Source organism: Podarcis erhardii, assembly GCF_964252035.2.
Source record: "Podarcis erhardii genome assembly, chromosome: 11".
In the NCBI taxonomy this organism is placed as follows: domain Eukaryota; kingdom Metazoa; phylum Chordata; class Lepidosauria; order Squamata; family Lacertidae; genus Podarcis; species Podarcis erhardii.
This window is the reverse complement of record NC_138501.1, coordinates 4152583-4174232: the sequence shown is the minus strand read 5'-3', so window position 1 is coordinate 4174232 and position 21650 is coordinate 4152583. Positions and strand designations below refer to the sequence as shown.

Here is a 21650-nt window from a genome sequence, read left to right as displayed (position 1 = left end):
TGGCATCATTTACACTATTGCTATGTCACCCCTTCACATGAAGTACTACAGCATAAACTGTTTGAAGAAAGATAACATGAATACAATGTTTGACAGAGTGGTAATTCAATTAGCATCTCTTCACTGTGTGAACATTCCTAAAATTTAAAAATGACATGAACCAACTCAGTATTTGGGACAGCACATGTATGTGTTTTTCTCTACAGGTCTAGCAGACACAGGGATAGAAATCTAATAAGCACAAACAAAAATAATGTGTAACCAGCCTAGGAGACATCACACTCTTTATTGTACACATTTAGAAGGAGTGATCTGTATGGTTGGTCTGCAGCTTAAGGCCACAACTCAAAGTGTCAATGCTCAAGTATGATATGACTGTCAGTTAAACCAATGAATCTGGAAAGAGTTCGTTCATGTTCTTGAGACACAACACACGTTATATTTTGGCATATCCAGTAACCATTAATTCAATATACATTTTGTATAGCAAGAAATAAAATGTTATGGGGAAGACTGCAATGTATTCCTTTAAGCACCTCAGGTGGTTACATAATGGAGCAAGCAAGACTTTTATATAAATACATACAATTACATTTGGCATGCCATTTACTTTATTTAGCTTTTACAACAAAGCTACAGTTTGAGGAGTTTAAGTACCACCAGCAAATTCAGGAGGGCCAATCTCTTTCGCCTCAATCCTCCAAACAGGAGTTTGGAAAGAATATTCTGGAGCAGACATTTACTACATGCATCAAACAAGTCAAATCTGGATTAGGCAATACACTTACATACATTTGCATTCTTTTCCCTTTTATGACGTGATTTCTTCATCTACATGTGCATTTATAGGCATTATTGTATAGCCTAGCAAAATCAAATTAAAAGAAATGTGTACGCAACCCTCCACATACTGAAATCTTGTTGTTTTCATGCAGAACTAAAAAGATCTTATGAATTGTTTTGGATTTAAAAGCTGAAATGGGTTGTATTCCCACGTTAGTCATACTCTGAGCAGACCCACTGAAATTAAGAGACTCGCCTAATTTATGTCCATGAAATTCAGTGGCTCTATTCTAAGAAAAACAGTTGGATGCAACCCAAAGTTAATGAATGTTCTCAATTTTTTAAAATTAATGACAATGCATTCAGCATGAGCATGAAATTTAGATTCCCCTCACTCAAAATAGTTTTTCATTCAAGAGTGTTCCTTAGGTTTATATACCATTTCAAAACATGCTCTTTAGAAGGTTTCGATGACTTTGCTGAAAATTTTATGTATTGAAAGTAAAGATCATGCCATTCAAAGCATTGCTGCAAAGACACATCCCTGCCTAGGTTATCATTTCAATAATTCATGTTTATCTGTGTACATCTACCCATCATCGTGAGGTACCAGAACACCTTGCTAATTTTTTGCATCATATAAAAAGTGAGTGTTAAAAATAATATTACAGTACCACAAACTGTTTATTTGTATTAAAAAAACTAAATAACCTCATGATATATATATTGGTAAATAAAAAGGCTTCTTGAATAAACAGATCAGCAAGATCATTCATAATATAAGAGCATTGCTGGTTAAATCAGTCTTTCCCTGAAGAATTTAACTGAATTTCAGTGAATTACATTATATTAACATGTAATGTGGCAATTATAGCATATTAATTAAAATCCCGATGACAGGAGAAATAAAGCTTAGATGGTGGGGGAACCCTGATTATCACATAAAATCACAAGATTAATCTAGACTTAGTCTTTTTAAATCATGTGACAGAATATGCATGAAAACATCATTTTTACTCCTGATATAAGTAACTCTGTATTATTTATAAATAAAAAGCTCAGTAAGCCACGATTTGGCAGAGGTTCTCAGCTCTAGAACAGTTTAAATGACACTGACCATGGCAGATTTTTTTTCTACTCTGGCTATGTAGAAGACATCAACAATCCCCTTCATAGTCTTAGCAACGTCACATGCTAAGCTTCAATCAAAATGTTGAATTTGGCACTCTCTGTTTTGTCCATCTTGGAATCTTGCAGAAATGGTCACAATTTTGGATGGTTCTCCCTCACTTCTTCCAGTTTTGAGAGAACCCACTATGAAAATTTGAGGAAAAAATTAGACAATGAAAGTAAGTCAACATATTCATCTAAATATTAATAGCACAGAACATTAGTATATAACTATATAGTCAGTCCACATGTGGGCAAATCCCATTTTCTGGGGCTGCTGCCAGACTCCCAGCTGGGCTATACATGCAGCAATGTGACATCTGAGAACTACTGTCACACATGCGTGGTGCCACCCTCACAATCAACATTTTGGTTATCTGAATCTAGGACTATGGCTGTATACTATTTTCAAGTAAACATATTTAGAGCAGTAGTATTCGATACTCACCTTAGCATCATCTGGCGTTTTAAAATTAATAATTTTTCCAAATTCTTTGGCATGGAATACAGACTTTACTCGTTCCTACAAAATAAATAAGTTTTCTATTTATTTGGCTTTCCGAGGTAAAATGAAATGTTTTTTTTACCTTCTGTTATTTTACTTTCCCGGAATATAGCTCAGAGCTTTATAGTGGATTGCACACTGACTCCACTGTGATCATGAGGCAGCCCCCAATCAGGTTTGCGGACTTGCCAAACTCAAACAGTCAATGGAGTCACAAGTAGTAAGGCAACAACAGGGGCCCACTTTCCTCTTAAACATTTAACTATTTTTTGTAAAGGGCTCATGAATTAGCAAATCAGAGGCATATTGCAGTCCATATTAGGGAGTGGCTCCAATGACTCCATGATGCCTTAGAGCTCTACATTTTGAGTCAGTATCAATTGTACTATCTCCTTTCTACTGGCGTCATGGGGGACACTGGCTTGGGATTTCAAAGAGCTTACCCAATTAGGGCAGGTCCAACTGCAACTTGAGCTAACGTTAGAGGCCCTGCTTATAAGAGCTTGTGGCCAAAGGAAGCCTCGGCCAAGGAATACAGATCAATCTTATAGTGCCTTGTGCTGGGGGATGCCCAGGTGGCTGCCCTGCCTATGTCCACAATATGTCCCCATCCACCAAGATAGCATAGAGCAATAATCATTCTAGATGGCAGCAGCAGGGAGAAAGGAGACAAATGGTGTGTGTGTACATTTAAACTCCTTTGTCCAGATGATGTATACCTTAAGGGCGTGCTGCACATCAATTGAGTGTAAGCCTTTCTCTAATGGATGGGAGGGATTGGGGCACCAATTCTGCCGCATGTGAAAATGGGAGGCTACCCAGGCCAGAATATCCAAGTCCAGCAGATCACAGAAGTAAACTTCCATATCATTACAAAGCGGCTTCAAATGATTCACATACACCATTATTTCATCTTTCAAGTCATCACTAACTGCTAAAGAGGAAAATTCTTGACATCCAATATTGGTGGCATACTGCTTGACTTTTCCAAGAAACCCTGTAATAATCTCCTTGCTTGGGAAGCATAGTCACTTCTCTGTTTTCCATTTTCCTCACTTCTCTGTTTTCTTTTTTCTTTCCTTGGTCACTTCTGTTTTCGCCACTTCTCATTTCCTTCTGTGGCCCCCTAGTCTTATGCTGTGCCCCCTCCATTTATGCGATTTTCACCTGTGCCCCCCCCGGAATATCCTGGGGGCCATATGCCCCCCGGTTGAGAAACACTGCTTTAGAGAACACAAGGGCTGAAAAAGACTGTGTCTTCCAGAAGAGTCTTGTTCTCTATGCAGGAAAACATTAACGGGGCGTGTGGGTGTGTGAAGAAAGGAAGAAACGGGGGGGGGGGGGAGGAGATTTGAAGCCCCCTTTATCTGACCATGAAACTTTGAATTAAAAAACAACAACAACAGTGAAGTAAGTTTTCATAGGTGGTATTACTAGCTTGGTAAATTTGACTTGTTATATAACAACAATATAATAAACTAGCAAGTTAAGGAAAACAACGTGCCATTTAAGTTGCTGAATTCTACTGGAGACAAATGACTTTTATTTTTAAAATATACTCTGAAGCTAATCTAATACATTCTACAACAAGCTGAAGTCTCTCACGGTACCTTTGCTTCAATGCGCAACCTCCGTCCATCAACAATGAATGGCTCCTTGGTAAATTCATCATAGGTGTACTGCCATTCACATGTCAACTGTCCAAATGTACCTCTTGTCACGAATAATATGCCACTAAACAAGAATACAAAATAAACCATTAAAACAAAGCAAGCAGAAATACAACAATTACTTTTTAAATAAAAAATTAAAAGTTGCCTTGTTATCACCCAGTTTGATGGTTTATTAATTCGACAATGAAATACACACATATGGATTTGCACAATGATGCCAGCGGAACCTAATCATATATGTGTGTATATTAATTCAGTCAAAGAAGACAACTACATTCTACTTTAAAGATGCAGAAATCAATATATAATAAGGAACAGCTGGCATATAGAATGACAACGAGGCAGCAGCAATAGTTGAACTGAACACATACTTTTGTTCAGTCACGTTCTAATAATTAATGTCAAAACATTCTACAAAACAACAACAACAACAAGGGTTCCTGCGTCTTCACTGAATTGAATTTGTTAGTTCCTTGAAAAAGCTCATAGGGTTTCATGTTTCAATAATATTTCAGTTAGAAAATAAAGCAAGTTTTGTCAACCAAAACTCTGGTCAGGATCCAGAGAGGTGCATTATGCATGGTTAATAACATTATCCGTCTAATGGTAGCGGGATATTTATGCCATATTATGAAGTGCATCTGAAATTTCCTTCAATTTCAGAAGCATAATGGGGTGGGGATAATGTTTGAGAAACATTAAGGCGTAAATTCCCTTGTAAATGTGGAATTACAGTGGTACTTCTGGTTGCGAACGGGATCCGTTCCGGAGACCTGTTCGCAACATGAGCAGCTTCTGCGCGGGTCGCGATTTGTCGCTTCTGCACATGCGCGTGACATCATTTTGCATGTCTGCGCATGCGTGAGCGGCAAAACCAGGAAGTAACCCTTCCTGGTACTTCCGGGTTGCCGCGGGACGCAACCTGAAAACACTCAACCTGAGGCAAATACAACACGAGGTATGACTGTAGTTATGTGGAGTGGTATCCAATTGTGCCTATCCTTCCAAATTTGCTCTGGAAATCTGAGAAACCCTAGAGAATATTTGAAGTGGTGTGGGAAACTGCAGTGGGGAAGGCAGGAAAAGGAAATGAGCTTGCACAATATTGGATAGCAACAGTGGCTTGGTGGGGGGAACCTTAGCTGTATACCTTCAAAGTGACATACTATTTCTTATGCAGGGGTGCCAACTTTAAGAAAATATGGGGGCGGGCAGGTAGGCCCCACCCTGCATAATCAATCACACGATGTGGTGCACACACATTATTTGAGTGGCAGTGCCCATCAATCTGGGGGGTGGGGGCAGACCTCTCAAATATTTTATTGGCAAAGCCCCCACAGCCCCTAGGAATTGGTTCCTATGTAAGAATAAAACTAATGCACTACCGCTAAATATATATTCCGCTGATTTCAAGGTGCCTGTTCTAATAATCAAACAGAGTTCTTGTTGCTTTCCTATTTTGTTTCATAGGGCCACTGAGATGTGAGTACAGGGAGTACTGATGTACTGAGCCCACATCATGAAGGGGGCCCAGACTCTGAGCTTCCATTCATTATCTTTTTTAAGTCTCTAGCCCTCCTGGAAAGCAAGTTATGAAACAAAATGCACAGGTACCCTTCTAAGTGATTTCTCTGAGATGAGCCAACCTGACTGCTCCCACCTTTTAGTGTTGCCAATGAGTCAGGGCTGAGATAGACGAGTGAGTTGTTTGGAAACCAAGTGATTGGAATCCCTGGAATCCAAAGGAGCTGCTGTTTCTCCCTCCCCTTCTGTCTCATTTTCCAGCCCTTTGTATCTAAGTAGTTTGTTCTTTTATCATCTAAGATCATATACTTAAATGTTATTTTCTGCAAATACTACTACACAGTAGGTGTTAAAGAATCCACCTCCTCCCTGAAAATGGCAAATATAAAATGTGAAAACTTTGCAAAGAGGTTTAGGCATGTTTTCTGCCATGTCATTCTTGTGCCTTTGAGGCAGGCAGAAATTCAACATGTTAAGTATTTTCTAGTATGAAGATACAATTATATATATGTTTATCAAGCATACGTTATTCATGTTCTGGAGAGTTCTCGATGCTACTTGCAAAAAAGGGCACAAATTTGCATATGACACAAAGCATAGCTAAATTTTATGCAAATTGGTTTCCTTTACAAGTAGCTCAGATATCCCACTTCCCATGCTGTGCACTGAGCACAGAAAATCCTGTTGGCGCCCTTGCTCTTCAGTCAAGAGAGGCAGAGACATTGCAAATTTCTTTATACTCATGGAACTGTCTCTTCTACTAAATTGAACAAGGAAGCTTTCGCTGATGTAGTTTCAATATATATGGACACCTGCACCCACAAGGAACTACTTAATTGAAGCACATCAGTTACAAAAGTACATGGCAGAATCATTCTTAAGAGAGAGAATGAATGAGGGCTTATCCCAGGAATATTGTTATTCCGACTACCATTTATCAGTTCCAGATTTTCACATACACACTAACAATATTAACACAATCTCCAGTCTTAAGTACTGTGAAAAGTCTAATCAAGTGCTTTGAGGTAACATAAAAATATTCTAAATCTTGGTCTTCTGTTGTAAAATATAGCCTTCAGTATCTTTACCTTTAAGGATGATTGGAGTTTCTTTCATTTAAATGCTAAGGGAAAATCTAAACACACTATTTATGTTATATATATTATAACTGAGTGAGCAAAAAAAACAAGTGTAACAATGCATGCAGCTTATAAAGTTAACTGGACAAATGGGGAACCTTACCTCTTTGTTACCATTAGTAAATCTGTACTATTAACCATTGCATGTGTAAAGTATCTCAGTTTGGCAAATCTTCCATTTTCAATATTCTAAAAGAGAAAGACAGTTGTATAGAATTCCCTAGAGTACAGAAAGTTCTTTCTGAGGAAAATATTAATGTCTAACATTATTATTAATTTCAGCTTACATTATTATTAATTTCAGCTTATTATAAAACATGTATACATCACATATATTGAGGACATTTAATATCTGCCATGATTAAGAACTTTCACACCTAGTAGTACTGTAATAGAGAGTTGACCTAACTGTAAACATCCTTCCACATGTTGCTTCATCATCCTGGAACGTGAAAAACCATTTATCTAAAATTATGAGTACATAACATTGGGCTATTCAGATGTTTATAACCTTGAAAGTATTATGCTGTAATACTCAAAAGAGAAGACCATTCAAATTCAACCTGAATTGTTACAGAAACCATTTCTTATTGTATTTCTCAGTAAATGGAATACAACTATGTAAATAATCATGGTTTCAGACATAAGCGTCCAATCATATATGATGGTTTTAAAGGAGTGAACTGTGTTTGAGGCGTGCAATCCAGACTGGTGGATCTTCCTTAAGCCATAGCTGATTTTTTTTTTAACTTGAAGTGAATAAATATAAGCTGCTGACCTCTGACTCATAATACCATCCCATGCTGAAATGTTCCTCAACTGTTTATATACAGTATTTTCAAAAAGTCTCAAGCACAAATGTTACATCATGTTATCAGTCCCACCACACCAATGACAGAAAGAGAACAAAAAGTCCTCAATTCATACACTCCCTAAAGTCAAACAGCAATACTTTATATTGCATAAAAAGTCAATCATACATCTATACATAAAATGGGCGGTTTGTTTTTACAGAACAGGTCTGATATATTTAAATATGTTTTCTTGAACTAAAACCAAAAGTTTAATTTAGATTTTAAATTAGAATGAAAAGGAAATAAGAAGGAACAACATTTTAAATCCTTTAAATATAGCATAGAAACAATTTTGGTGGTGCATTTAAGAGAGTGAGTAGATTGTAAGATAATTATACTTTATAAAAATGCCAATTTTTCACTGCAAGTTCATTAGAAGAAATTCTACAAAACATACAAAACACTGCAATCCATAATATATTCCAAACTAGCCACTGATATAGAACCATTTATTATATAGTAGACAAGGTGAATCTGAGGATTCCAATACACTAGTAGGTTTGCTTTGTAGAACTTATTTTATAATCCAAGCGACCAAATTATTTCACAAATTAAATCTCAGCAATCCTCACAAAACATTATCCACACATTGCCTACGGAGGGGGGAGACGGAGATGGCAGTGGGGAGATTTATACTTCCTACCTCCCAGCTCACACTCTTCACATGGCTCTAGCTCTCTAGAAATACTTCATTCAGGTTATATGTGAACAGACATTTCAGACTTACAAATTTATGTGAAGTGACAGAACAAAGGAAGCAAAATAGCAAATATTTCAGCTGCTTAGGGAAGTTCAGTGCATCTCTTTCCCAAGGAGAAAAAGCAGTTACCAGAGAGGTCTTGTTTAAGGAATCTTGGCACTGAATATGTCTGATGAGGACCCTAAAATACCTCATTTCAACTATGTGATTCCATTGTGGATTGAAGATTGGATGGGGCAAAAAAAAAAAAAAAAAGTGTATCAGAAACCTGGTGTTAACTGAGTTGAATTATAAAGAGTTCTGCCTCATCATTCAGCTTTTCTTTTGTATTTTTCCTTCCATGTTTTTCACCTGCTCTTTGCTGCTTGTTATTACCACTCTTTTCAAATGCCACCTTACTGTCATTTTCATAATTCATTTTGAAACTGAAAGTTCAATACTTAGTAGCAGAGCCCATTATTTGCACGAAGTGCTTAATTTTTGAATGCTTTCATGCATCTTGATTATATCACTTAATTTACTCAGGCACCCCCACTAAGCATTCACCCCTCTTTATCCTCCAGTAGCCATTGACCAACATGCCTGGTGCTCTCTTCAAGCAAATGCAAGAATGACTTACTTGCTCATACCACTGAAAGACACATATTTTTTCCAAGGCAAAAGAGGAAGGACTCAATAACAGCATTATTCTGACTAGTAGTGCCACTAAATCACATCCTTACTCTATTAACCACACTTCTTCTGGATTGGGTTATTTGAACTGGAATCACAACAGTGCTTTTGGAAAGATGTTCAGAGCAAAGAAAAGTGAGAACAATAGAGAATGGCAGCCACATAGTAGTGCAACCATTGGTTACTGCTATATCTCTTTAAGGCTTTGACATTGAAGAAGTTATACGCCAAACAATATACAATTTATATATATCCCCAATCACTTATTCTGGAAATTGGGGGTGGGGGTCTAAATACATGTAAACCTTTCATATGTTAAACTGTTTATTTATAAAGACTGTTGTGTTGGCAACATGTATCCCGTAGGAAAAAGGCCAAATTTCACTGGAGGGGTGGAAATGGAAAAGAGCACTAGGTAAAATGTTCTTCAGTCTTCCAGTAGAGTTACAATCATCCGTCAGACAGCTGTAAAAGAAGGATTCTGCAAAGTCAGCTGCTGTGACCCGGAAGAAGGGCACAGTTGAACCTTCGTTTTCACTGCAGTCAGTCTACTTCACCATCAGTAGTTTTTATCCCTCAACATTTCTCATAACTATTTCCAAGCCTGGATTGCACCATCACTAGGGAGAGACTAGCTTGTTTCTGTTCTGTACAAAGATGCTTACCCATTTGCCAATTTCCAAACTAGGTGCCAAGATTCTCTTTCCTGAAAATCTGTTCTGTACTATATCCAGGTTTTGCATGGCCTTTAGGCAAGTTGTCCCCAGTGGGCTACCCTGGCTAGCACTGTCAACACTGCTCATTTGCTGGCCCTCTGCCTTCAGGCCCAATCTGCATTACTGCCTACAAGAAGACAAGGCAAGCAGAGGTTACTTCCCCTGCTGCTCCTTTTGCTTCCTGCACTCTTAAGAGGACAGGGAAAGAGGTAACAACAGCATAAAGGAGCAGGGCAATGGGCTTCAGGGGCCAGAAGGGGGGTCCTTGCAGGAATGCTGCCCTGATTCTAGCACTGAATCTGCAAATCTAATAGAAATCTTATAATTAAAATATTCTGATATAAATTGGTGTTGGAATTGTAATTCCCATTGTAGGCTCCTACCTCCACAGCTCATTCAGGGCGGATCTACACCCATGGTTTTGAATGCTAAAAAGGAGTTAAAGAATAGCTGAGATAACCATATAGCCATATGAAGTTGTTTTCTGTTAATAATGCATTATTAAAATGTGACACCAGATCGCACTGCAGAGCTACCCCCTTCGAGAAACTGGGTAGACCTTGTGGAAAAGGAAGCAAAAGAGAAACCCAATGTATTGATGTTTTAGAATAATTAAAATACTGTTTTAATAACATTTAATAGGTGAGTGTAGTTACAGGCCCCCCCCAACGTCCATTTATTTCCTAGGGTCTACTCTGAGTAGAATTAATTTTGGCCATTGCCCTCCATTTTTCGAGAATGAGAAAACTGGCTATTTATATTTCCCTCACTGTTTCTAGCCTAGAATAGTGCATACTATTTTGTTTTACAACCACATAGTTGATCTTTATTTTTAAAATACCCAAATATTCCCCCTTTCAAAATATTATTGTCAATTTATGCATGGAATTTAGTGGTTCTGACCCAATTGGACTTTGCTTACATTGGATAACCTCTTATACTGAACACACACTTACAACCAAACAGCTCATGCTTGGGTTTGCTTAAAGAGGAAAGCCTCATGCTGTATGATATTTCTGTAGCGTAATTTTATATTAATACATACCTTTTAAAATAGTCATATGCCTTTTTGTATTAATCTTTTTATGTGCTTGGTCGTTTAGGAAACCTGGAGTGTACATGTGTATAACATTCATACAAATCTAATATTAAATATATAAATGCATATAATATGCACAAATTGATCATTTTTTGTGTGGATCAATACATAAACCCTATGCTTCTTATTATGATTAGGGAGTGAGATTGTTGTCAGAAAAAAATATGTGCAGGTAATCCTGACATTCAGATTTCTGAAAACTCCCATCCCTACTCATTGGTCCATAAATCTAAGGAAATAAGCTTTCACAGATGCCCAGTTTCTGACTCTGGCTTATCAGCAGCTGCACTGCTGCAGAGATGACAGTCCATTCCCTAGGGATTACTGAAAAGTAAAAGCATTAATATCTAAGTCAAAAATTTCTTTTCTCTCAGATTCACAAGATAGATAAACCTTGCAATGTTTCAATGATATGCTTACAGAAGGCATATTCTTATACTATCATAATCACATGGTGTAACTGAATGGAAAGAAAACATCATGAAGCACCTATAAATAAAACATTTAAGTAGAGTAGCAGCTCCTGTAATAGTGATACCCAACAACAGACACTGCTATGCACAGTCCACCACCTAGGCTCCTCCTCACCTACTAGCACAGTAGCAATAAACTCATTTAGGACTTTTATATGTCTTCAGTTGCCTTGGTCAGGATGACACTGGTTCCCTACTTTACCATTTCTGTGTATTTTCCTGTTGTACACTGATCAGAAGAAATGAAGGGCATCTACTCTCTCCATGCAAATTTCTGAAATTCAGTCAAAAGCCTTTACATATTCTTATTTTCTCTGGCAAATTGGCTGATTAGTGGCTGGACTAGTGACTGATCATCAAAATATTTCCAAGTGAGTTTCTCTTCCACTGGCTCTCTTCCACCTTGCAGCACCTTGTGGTTGTAGCCCCTTCACTTAAAAGTCAAATCATCAGTAGTTTCAATTTGAACCACAGGGTTAGAATTAAAAGCCTCATATTTCATACTATATTTCACAAGAAGTTTGAACTAAATGAAAGTTTAAGGCAAAAATGTTAAATTAAGTTTCTGAAAATGAAAGGATGTAAACTATAAATGTGTTTTTAAAAATAAAAGTTGATAAAGCAAGTGACAAATAGGTAAGATAATAAATAATGGTAGGGATGTTTGAACAGATCAGATCAATCTTTTTTTATATAGACTCATTTATTGTTATTACAGAATATTCATACACAATTTTCAATACCTAAAACTAAAATTTAACAACAACAATAAACACAGTTATAGGGCAACACTGAGTACTTATATCTAAATGGCATTTTGCGTAAAAATGCACAAATGATTTTAAATTTAATGCATAAAATTAAAATAATGATGTAAATGGAAAATATACTATTTAAAAACAGTATATATTTTGACTGGGGAAAAATCATAGTTACAAGATTATTGTCAAAGTACTGTCAAAGCAACAGCATTCAAATAAAGACAATTAAAACAACAATTTTCTTTGTGTTTGTGCTTAGACTTCATTAGTGTATATTTTTAAACTTACATTTAAGACACAATTGTAAAACAGCTACTATAATTTTTGCTTTTCTGTGGCAGTTAAACTTAAAGTGGCAGCATTTAACTTGATAATTCAGCAGAGAAAGTACATATTACTCTAACTGTCATCATCATCATCACTATCACTAATATGACACATAGTCCATTTTCTGCAGGCCTGTCTTTTCTGCAAGCATGGTAAGAGAAGAAAGAAGCAGAAGTGTTAGTTGAAGCTGGAAAGTTTAATTATTTGTTATTTTTAAAAATGCAAAAAAAGAAAGATGAGATGCAACTTTTGAATTTTTAGTATGCAGAAGAAGAATTTCAGTTAGTACAAATGTAATCCTATATCACACCACTCACTAAAACAAGTCCAAGTTTATTTTTTCTATAAATATATGCAAATCTCAAAACCTATTGCTCAAAAGACTTTGGAACTTACAAAGCACAGTCACAGCTGAACCATAGCTTTCTGTACTATATAAAACCTACTCTATTTGTGTTTTCTATTTTTAGACCACATAGATTTTTTAAATCAAAGTATAAAACAGGAAACCTGTGAGTAAGAGAGTTTTCTTTGCACTGATCTGCACACAGATTTGCTTAATACCTTGGAATGCATAGATAAGTCTCCACAGGCAGAGGAACTCTGCATGTGAAAGTTTCTGTACTCATAAATTGCTGGTTCTGCACCATAAATTGCTGGTATCAGTCAGACATTATTCAGTTCCAGAACTGCAATTTGCAAATCTGGTTTACAATAACTGCTTTGGTTTACCATAGCTGCTTCAACTTATGGTGGAGCACATGTAAGCACTCCATACATAAGCTGATCAAGCCACCTTGTGAGCCAATTTTACAACACTACTTAAATTAATTAAGTACTGTGGGATAGGAGAAGATGGTGAAGTCCATCTCATCACTGGCCAGAATCCCCTATGTTTCCCAGACTAAATTGAACAGTCAATTGTAATGATCCTAAATTGCCTCTCCCAGTAAATTGACAGCAGGAAAGGGGTATCAGGACTCAGCCCGTGTCCATTTATCCAGTTCTAATATGTGATCACAACAGGCTAAATCTAAGTGTATATGTACTACTAGGGATGGTGGTGCCAATACCAGAGTTCCCTTCCTGCGAAAATCACAGGAGAGTTATAGAATGTATTTCTATGTCTGTCTCACTGTACCCTCAAGTACAGTAAATCTACTTACAGAAATCTTTATCTGAATATGGAGTGTCTAAACTATTATAAAATGTATTAATTAATCAAAAATAAATCATTGTGACCCATGCTTGCACAACCACTTTCAGATAGTAGGATGTGAACTGAGTGACTGAGTGCTGTTCTCCATGCACATGCGGAAGCAGCTGCTCAATTGTTGGGAATATACTCAAATTCCCATTTTTCACTATGAGGCCACAGATTTAACAATTTTGAACTTTCCCAAACTTAACAAAAAGGATCTGGGAATTGTTCTCAATTCAACTGTTCCAATTTATCAAACAAAGAAGGAAAACAGTAACTACACAGTGGCTTGGTTCACACATTATGCTAAAAGAGACTCTGTCTTAGCAGGTAGGCATGAGTGTGTGAGCTCCCAGAGAGAATCTCGCAGCCAATTTGCTCCTTCCATCAGTAGTCTTTGTTTCTCAACATTTCTATACACTTATTTCTCACAACTAATTCCACTACCCACTATCATGTTTCAATTTCATAGTAAAATAAACCCCTTTATTTATTTTTACTTTTTAAAATTGTTCTAGATAAAAACTAGTCAACAATGGCCAATATTCCAAATACTATGAGTTTTATAGACTATAAAAATAATTTTTAAATAAAATAAAAACCTGTATTGAAGTACTGTAGTAACATTTCAAATAAAGACTTCTATAAATATAAAAACATTTCAAAAAGATTAAGTGCATTTCTTTTCATCTCAATATTTATTCTTTGTTGTGTCCCTTCACATTAAGGCATTTGTGTAGGTTATATAGTTAAGGCTTTAGAAAACATTTCAATATAAATGTTGTTGCTTTCCCCCCCACTACTTTGGATCTGTTATCCTACTTACATCCCCTCACACTGGCCATTTCGCAAATCTCTATTTTTATTAAACAATTAAAAAATAGCACTTAGGATACGTACTTAACTTTAAGTATGCTTATATGATATCCAAGATCTCTGCAGTAAAAATCCCACACGCTAGGGTTAAAACAAAGTGAAATCAGCTGCAGTAGCTGATTTTTTGTTTCGTTTTCACATTCCTTTAAACCGAAGGCTGCTATTTCAGCTGCCTCTCTAAGCTACATTTCTAATGCATTTTAACTAAAAAATCTTATCTTGAAATCTAGCAGCTTTCTTAGGTCTAATAAACACATCTGTCTTGTGGACAGTGCTATCACAGAGAAAATGAGAGGGACAATACAGGCCATCCGGAGCATGCAGAAATGTGCATCCATAGTTCTGCACACAGACACACATGCAACAGATGGAGAGAGAAGGATGCGCCGATAGACTGACTTATTCCCTGTTATTATAAAAGCAGATTATTATTATTTTCAGAAACTTAAATAAAAAATGTCAAATAATCTTGAAACCAACAGGTAACATATACTGTTAATGGAAATTGAAAAAATGGTCTCCACTGACTAAATACTAAAACATTCCTGAATGCATAAATAGGAATAATTGTTCCTAATATTTTTTAAAAAATATATATATGTTTAAGTATGGAAGAGGAATGTATGTGCATGTAAAAAGTGTATTATATTATGTCTCCTTGAAGGTTTAGTTTCTTCACCTGTAACATTTGACTTCCAGCACCGTCTCTTAATCTGTATGGTCGAATGACTCCATCCTCACCAAAGAAGCGGGGAGGACGCAAGCTCATAACATCTTCGGAAGCATTTGTAGCTCTGAGGGGGAGGAAAGTTAAGACCTTTGCATTACAGAAATAGAATAAATATTTTCATGAATATTCTAAAATGTTTTAATAAATTATAAACATCCATAAAAAACAAGGTTAAATAGCTAAGCAATACAAATTACAAATTCTGAAACTAGTAAAAAACGTAGCTGAGTCAGGAGGAACGTACTGCCTACGTCTAGACAGGAGGAAAAACTGAGGGAGTCCAGCCTACTTCCCACAAGTCTTTGCTCCTGTCTAGTGTCTTGCGACAGGGTGAACACCCTTTCCATTGGATATAACGCCCCACAAACTAAAACTAGCTCCAGTAGGTTCAGGTAGGTAGCCGTGTTGGTCTGACGTAGTAGAAAGTACACGAAAGCTCATACCAAGAACAAACTTAGTTGGTCTCTAAGGTGCTACTGGACAATTTTTTTAATTTATTTTTTATATTTCTAGCTCCAGTAGGTGTATTTCCCATATCATGGATGTACCAAGAGCCAGTGGAGATCTGAATGCTGGGAAAGAAGACTGAGAGCAGAGGAGCCTGAATATCTCTATTATGGGGGAGGCTCTCTCACCACAAAGAAAATCAATCAATCTTCATTACGGTCCAGAGACCCAACAAATCGTTACAAAGCAATGCACAATTCAGACAGCCTACCTCCAGGTTAAACAAGCATTTTGTTCAGACTTAAAGATAGGGATCATTGGTTCTTGCAACCACCGATAAAAACTTTGCCACTGCTAATGTTCTAGCGTTTGTCCGGTCTTCCAATAGGAACCTGACATAGTGAGCCTCTGATTTTTCCGGGAAATGTACCAGCAAGGGTAGTATCAATTCAGCCCTGGCTTGTTCATATTTCGCACAGTGCACAAAGAAAATAAAACACACTGGTACAAAACGGTTCATAACAGCAAATTTCGCATAATTCTCTGAGTATGCTATGTTTTTTTTTCTTTGTAGTTTTTACTGGTATAACTATGACAATCTGAAGGAACAGTAAGAAAAGAATGGAGTAAGAGGTAAGGGTTATAGTTTTTTAGTAAAACTTTTTTGAAAAGGCAGAGAAGGAATAAAGGAGAGGGAAATACAGCGAAAAGAAAGAACCTGAGCTCAAAAGGCAAAACAATAGTGTAGAGTAGAAAAAACACATATGCCTTGGGAAATGACAGGAACTAAAGTGAAGGAGTCCAAAGGGCAGAGCACATGCAACTTAGCTAACCCCAACATGTGCCTGTCTTGGATGAATTACAGAACACAACTGTCTACATGGATGTCTCCTATGCCAAGCTGAGAAACATACACTAACACATAATGACATATTTAAAATTCTATTTTTTCAAGTACTTCTATTCCAAGCTAATAATATGTTTCATATTTAGGGGAAATCATCTGTACAACTGTTGATTTTTTTAAAATTAAAGTTGTTATCATTTTATTTAAAGTACCTGTGTTATCAGCGCTGATAATTTTATTAAGGAATGTTTAAATAAAATTACTGATCGAGGGCTGAAATGTGAACAGTATGGCGCAGTCACTTTGTGATGGTGGTGGTCACAAATAATGGTAATAAATATATTCCTACCTTTTAATTCCCTGAAAGGTGCTGCTAGCCATATCTATTATTCCTCCAGTGGGTCTTGCTACAGCTCCCACTAATCCTTTTCCAACGCCTTTGAAGAAACCTGTTGCTCCTTCTTTCTGGGCTCCTAGAAAACAATGACAGCAGCAAACAACAAAACATAAAATAGAATCACGGCATCACAGAATTGTAGAGTTGGGAAGGTCCCAGAGGATCATCAGGCCCAACCCCTTGCAATGCAGGAATATGGGGACTGAACCTGCAACCTTGGGGTTATCAGCACCACACTCTTAACAAATAAATGAACATCTTTTTAAAGAAAGCATCTTTTATGATTTGCTACAATTAAGGCTAAGGTGTGAGTTATTCCATAAACTTTTCCAGCTTAAAGGAGGGCTTTAAGGGGGAGGAATAGTATAAAAGGTTTCACAAAATGCATGCCCCCTGCAACATTGAGGATATTTGGATCCAAATCAGAGTGCAAGCAGTACTTTCAGCCCTCAGTCTGGTCCTGAAAAAACTTCACCCCTCTCTGTAAGTTCTCCTAAATATTATCAAAATGCACTCCCATCCAATCACAGCCTGCAAAATGGTAGATAGACAGGCTATTTTGGCTTAGCGCTAATTAAAACTATGACACATTGTATATAACAATTGTAAACATACACTATTTTTTTCTATTTTGCTTCATTTGTCAGCAGCAGGCAAAAAGTAGCTTGTTTGTTTTTCACATAAAGTATATCTCAGCAAACAGCAGCTTTAGGTTCAAATAACACAGTACGAACTGAGAGAACGATCATACCTCTTATTGGCTTTGTTACTATTCCTGTTATTCCACTGACAAAACCCTGTAAGTTAAAAGAAAATGGTATCTCAATTTTCTTCTAAAATGGATTTCTCAGCATGATTTTAGACTGTGAAGTTGATTATATAATAATAATAATTTATTATTAATACCCTGCCTATCTGGCAGGGTTTCCCCAGCCACTCTGGGTGGCTTCCAGCAAAATATTGATATACAATAATTCATCAAATATTAAAAGCTTCCCTAAACAGGGCTGCCTTCAGATGTCTTCTAAAAGTCAGATAGTTGTTTATTTCTTTGACTTCTGGTGGGAGGGCATTCCACAGGGTGGGCACCACTACCAAGAAGGCCCTCTGCCTGGTTCCCTGTATCTTTGCTTCTTGCAGTGAGGGAACCGCCAGAAGGCCCTCAGCACTGGACTTCAGGGTCCGGGCAGAACAATGGGGGTGGAGATGCTCCTTCAGGTATACTGGGCCAAGGCCATTTAGGGCTTTAAAGGTCAGCACCAATGCTTTGAATTGTGTCCGGAAACGTACTGGGAGCCAATGTAGGTATTTCAGGACCGGTGTTATGTGGTCTCGGCGGCTGCTCCCAGTCACCAGTCTAGCTGCCGCATTCTGGATTACCGGTAGTTGTAGTTTTTGGGTCACCTTCAAAGGTAGCTCCACCCAGAGCGCATTGCAGTAGTCCAAGCAAGAGATAACCAGAGCATGCACCACTCTGGCAAGACAGTCCACAGGCAGGTAGGGTCTCAGCCGTTGTACCAGATGCAGCTGGTAGACAGCTGCCCTGGACACAGAACTGACCTGTGCCTCCTTGGACAGCTGTGAGTCCAAAATGACTCCCAGGCTGCACACTTAGTCCTTCAGAGGCACAGTTACCCCATTCAGGACTAGGGAGTCCTCCATACCCACCCGCCCTGTCCTCCCAAAACAGTACTTCTGTCTTGTCAGGATTCAACTTCAATCTGTTAGCCACCATCCATCCTCCAACTGCCTCCAGACACTCACACAGGACCTTCACCGCCTTCACTGGTTCTGATTTAAAAGAGAGGTAGAGCTGGGTATCATCCACATTCTGATGAACTCCCAGCCCAAATCCCCTGATGATCTCTCCCAGCAGCTGCATGTAGATGTTAAAAAGCATGGGGGAGAGGGCGGAACCTTGAGGCACCCCACAAGTGAGAGCCCAGGGGTCTGAACACTCATTTGCCAAAGTACTGGAGCAGGCATAGGCAAACTCCAGCCCTCCAGATGTTAACTACAATTCCCATCATCCCTAGCTAACAGGATCAGTGGTCAGGGATGATGGGAATTGTAGTCTCAAAACATCTAGAGGGCCGGAGTTTGCCTACGCCTGTACTGGAGCATAAAAATAATGGAGACTGAATTCCTAATATAAACTTTCACTTACTCTAAATCATAGCAATATTTTCAATCTTACCTTAATTAGAGCATGGATCAATAGCAAATGGTGTGGTGGGGCCAGCTCACCTGACCTTCCGACAGCTGAGTCACTGCTGTTTGCAGTCACACTATTTGCATTACACCAACCTCCCCATCGCTGTGCCTCTTCCCTCTTTTGCAAGGGAGCAGCAACTCTGCTGTCAGAAACCCATCATGTTCACTTCTGATGTGAATGAGAATATAATTTATGCAGCTTGTGACTTCAACTCTATCTGCCAAAGAACTAGTGTTGAAACTATTCAACCTATCAATATTAAAATATGTTATGTGTTGTTTCTTACAGATACCAAGCCTTTTCCACCACGAGTGATACCCTCTTTCAGGCCAGCAGGCTGCCTATTCATGGCTTCCCTTCGCTTCTGCTGATAGTCTTCATCCATAGTTATTGCTGCTACTCCTTTAGCCATAGCACCAGTTATTCTTGATGCAGCACCAGCTAATCCACCTATTAGCATAAGAGATTTAATGAAAAATATTCAATGTTTTAAAGAGTAAAAAATGCAAAGATTACTTTTGCAGCTTTTACCTATGTGTAAAAAAATGACTGCTTACCAACAGCACCACCAACTAGGGCTTTAAGACCCAGCGCCATTCCTTCTACAAACTCTTCTGGACCCTGGATAGCCCCCTAAGAAGAAGAAAGACAAATATCTTTAAAATATTCTGATTGATAACCTACAACCAGTTCTTTTCTGCTAAGAATAATAGAATTGTAGAGTTGGAAGGGATCTCTAGCGTCATCTAATCCAACCCCCTGCAATGCAGGAATCTCAGTGAAAGGATCCAGGACAGGTGGCCATCCAACCTCCCGAGGGAGACTGTTCCACTGCTGAACAGCTCTTACTGTCAGAAAGCTCTTCCTGATGTTTTGTTGGAATCCTCCATGTGATAGCCCGTCAGATATTTGAAGATGGGTATTGTATCTCCTCTCAATCTCCTCTTTTCCAAGCTAAACATACCTCCTTCAACCTTCCCCCATATGCCTTGGCTTACACACCCTTGGTCATCTTAGATGCCCTCCGTGACACACATTACAGCTTGTCCATATTCTTCTTAAATTTTAGTGTCCAGAACTGGACACAGTATTCCAGGTGTGGTCTGACCAAGGCAGAATAGAATGGTACTATTAATTCCCTTGATCTGGACACTTTACTTCTGTTGATGCAGCCTAGAATAACATTAGCTCTGTTTTTGCTGCTGTATCACACTGTTGATTCATACTAAGCTTGTGGTCCACCAAGATCCCTAGATTCTCACTCCTCAAATATTTATAAAGAGTCCAATCTAGCAGTTCGTTGTTTAGCCGTGTCCGACTCTTCGTGACCCCCATGGACCAGAGCACGCCAGGCACGCCTGTCTTCCACTGCCTCCCGCGGTTTGGTCAAACTCATGTTAGTAGCTTCGAGAACACTATCCAACCATCTTGTCCTCTGTCGTCCCCTTCTCCTCAATCTTTCCCAACATCAGGGTCTTTTCCAGGGAGTCTTCTCTTCTCATGAGGTGGCCGAAGTATTGGAGCTTCAGCTTCAGGATCCGTCCTTCCAGTGAGCACTCAGGGCTGATTTCATTAAGAATGGATAGGTTTGATCTTCTTGCAGTCCATGGGACTCTCAAGAGTCTCCTCCAGCACCATGATTCAAAAGCATCAGTTATTCATCGATCAGCCTTCTTTATGGTCTAGCTCTCAATTCCATACATCACTAGTGGGAAAACCATAGCTTTAACTATATGGACCTTTGTCAGCAAGGTGATGTTTCTGCTTTTTAAGATGCTGTCTAGGTTTCTCATCACTTTTCTCCCAAGAAGCAGGCAATTCAATACTGCCATCTCCACATGGACATAAACTGTTTTCCAGCGGAATTTTTTGAAATCAACCCTCAAGTACAGTATGTTCAATCTTGCATAAGTGAAAGCATGTCCGTATTTTGGAACTTTTAAATTTTGCAAGTAGGGTGTCAATGTGTCAAGGAGACTAGGTGAGAAATAATCATACCATTGACAAAATTTCCTTATGTTGGCCAAATTATTTTGTTGTTCAATGTCATGTAGGCACTGTCCAATTAAATTCTTTGCTTTGCTGAAGCCCAATGTTAATCATTGTTGTGGTGATAAACCAGATGAATAAAGCTTTTGGATGACAAATTTTAGTCCAGGCGCTCTCATGACAGTCTTGCAATACTCCAAAGGCCATCTACTACAAATTTGTTCCTTCCACAATGATTAGGCCTTTGAAAACTCAGTATCTTTCTACACTTTTGGCAGAATTTTATGTGAAGTGGTTGTTGCCTTCCACTGTAAATATTTACATACCGGTATAGCCTGTCTTAGATTGCCTTGAGGAAAAACTAGGTGGAGAACACACCTGGTAAGGTTCATAGAAGAATGCTTCAACTCCTTCAGACAAGTCTCTTATGAATCCAAATGGATTGCCCAAAACATCCAGTCCAAGAATAAGAACATACATCTGCTTAATAGCCTAAAATGCAAATAAACATGTTATAGAAAATATATATTTAAAGCATATAATTTCAATCTA

General features: G+C 38.1%; 1 protein-coding gene across 3 annotated transcripts in view; it reads right to left on the bottom strand.

The window, feature by feature from the left end:
• Window positions 1–251: 251 nt before the first annotated feature.
• Window positions 252–21650, bottom strand: part of VPS13A (vacuolar protein sorting 13 homolog A) — a 151053-nt gene continuing 129654 nt past the window's right edge. For 2 of the 3 annotated variants that reach the window (XM_081880886.1, XM_081880887.1), the window contains exons 63-72: window positions 21477–21590; window positions 19667–19742; window positions 19396–19559; window positions 17646–17691; window positions 16847–16970; window positions 15153–15267; window positions 6898–6983; window positions 4069–4192; window positions 2402–2476; window positions 252–2097 (exon numbers count right to left, since the gene is read on the bottom strand). In XM_081880886.1, the coding sequence (XP_081737012.1) occupies window positions 2047–2097; window positions 2402–2476; window positions 4069–4192; window positions 6898–6983; window positions 15153–15267; window positions 16847–16970; window positions 17646–17691; window positions 19396–19559; window positions 19667–19742; window positions 21477–21590 (975 nt within the window). In that variant the 3' untranslated portion in view covers window positions 252–2046. Of the gene's footprint in view, window positions 2098–2401; window positions 2477–4068; window positions 4193–6897; window positions 6984–11994; window positions 12538–15152; window positions 15268–16846; window positions 16971–17645; window positions 17692–19395; window positions 19560–19666; window positions 19743–21476; window positions 21591–21650 lie in introns of those variants that run through there. The other variant, XM_081880888.1, reaches the window with a different exon arrangement.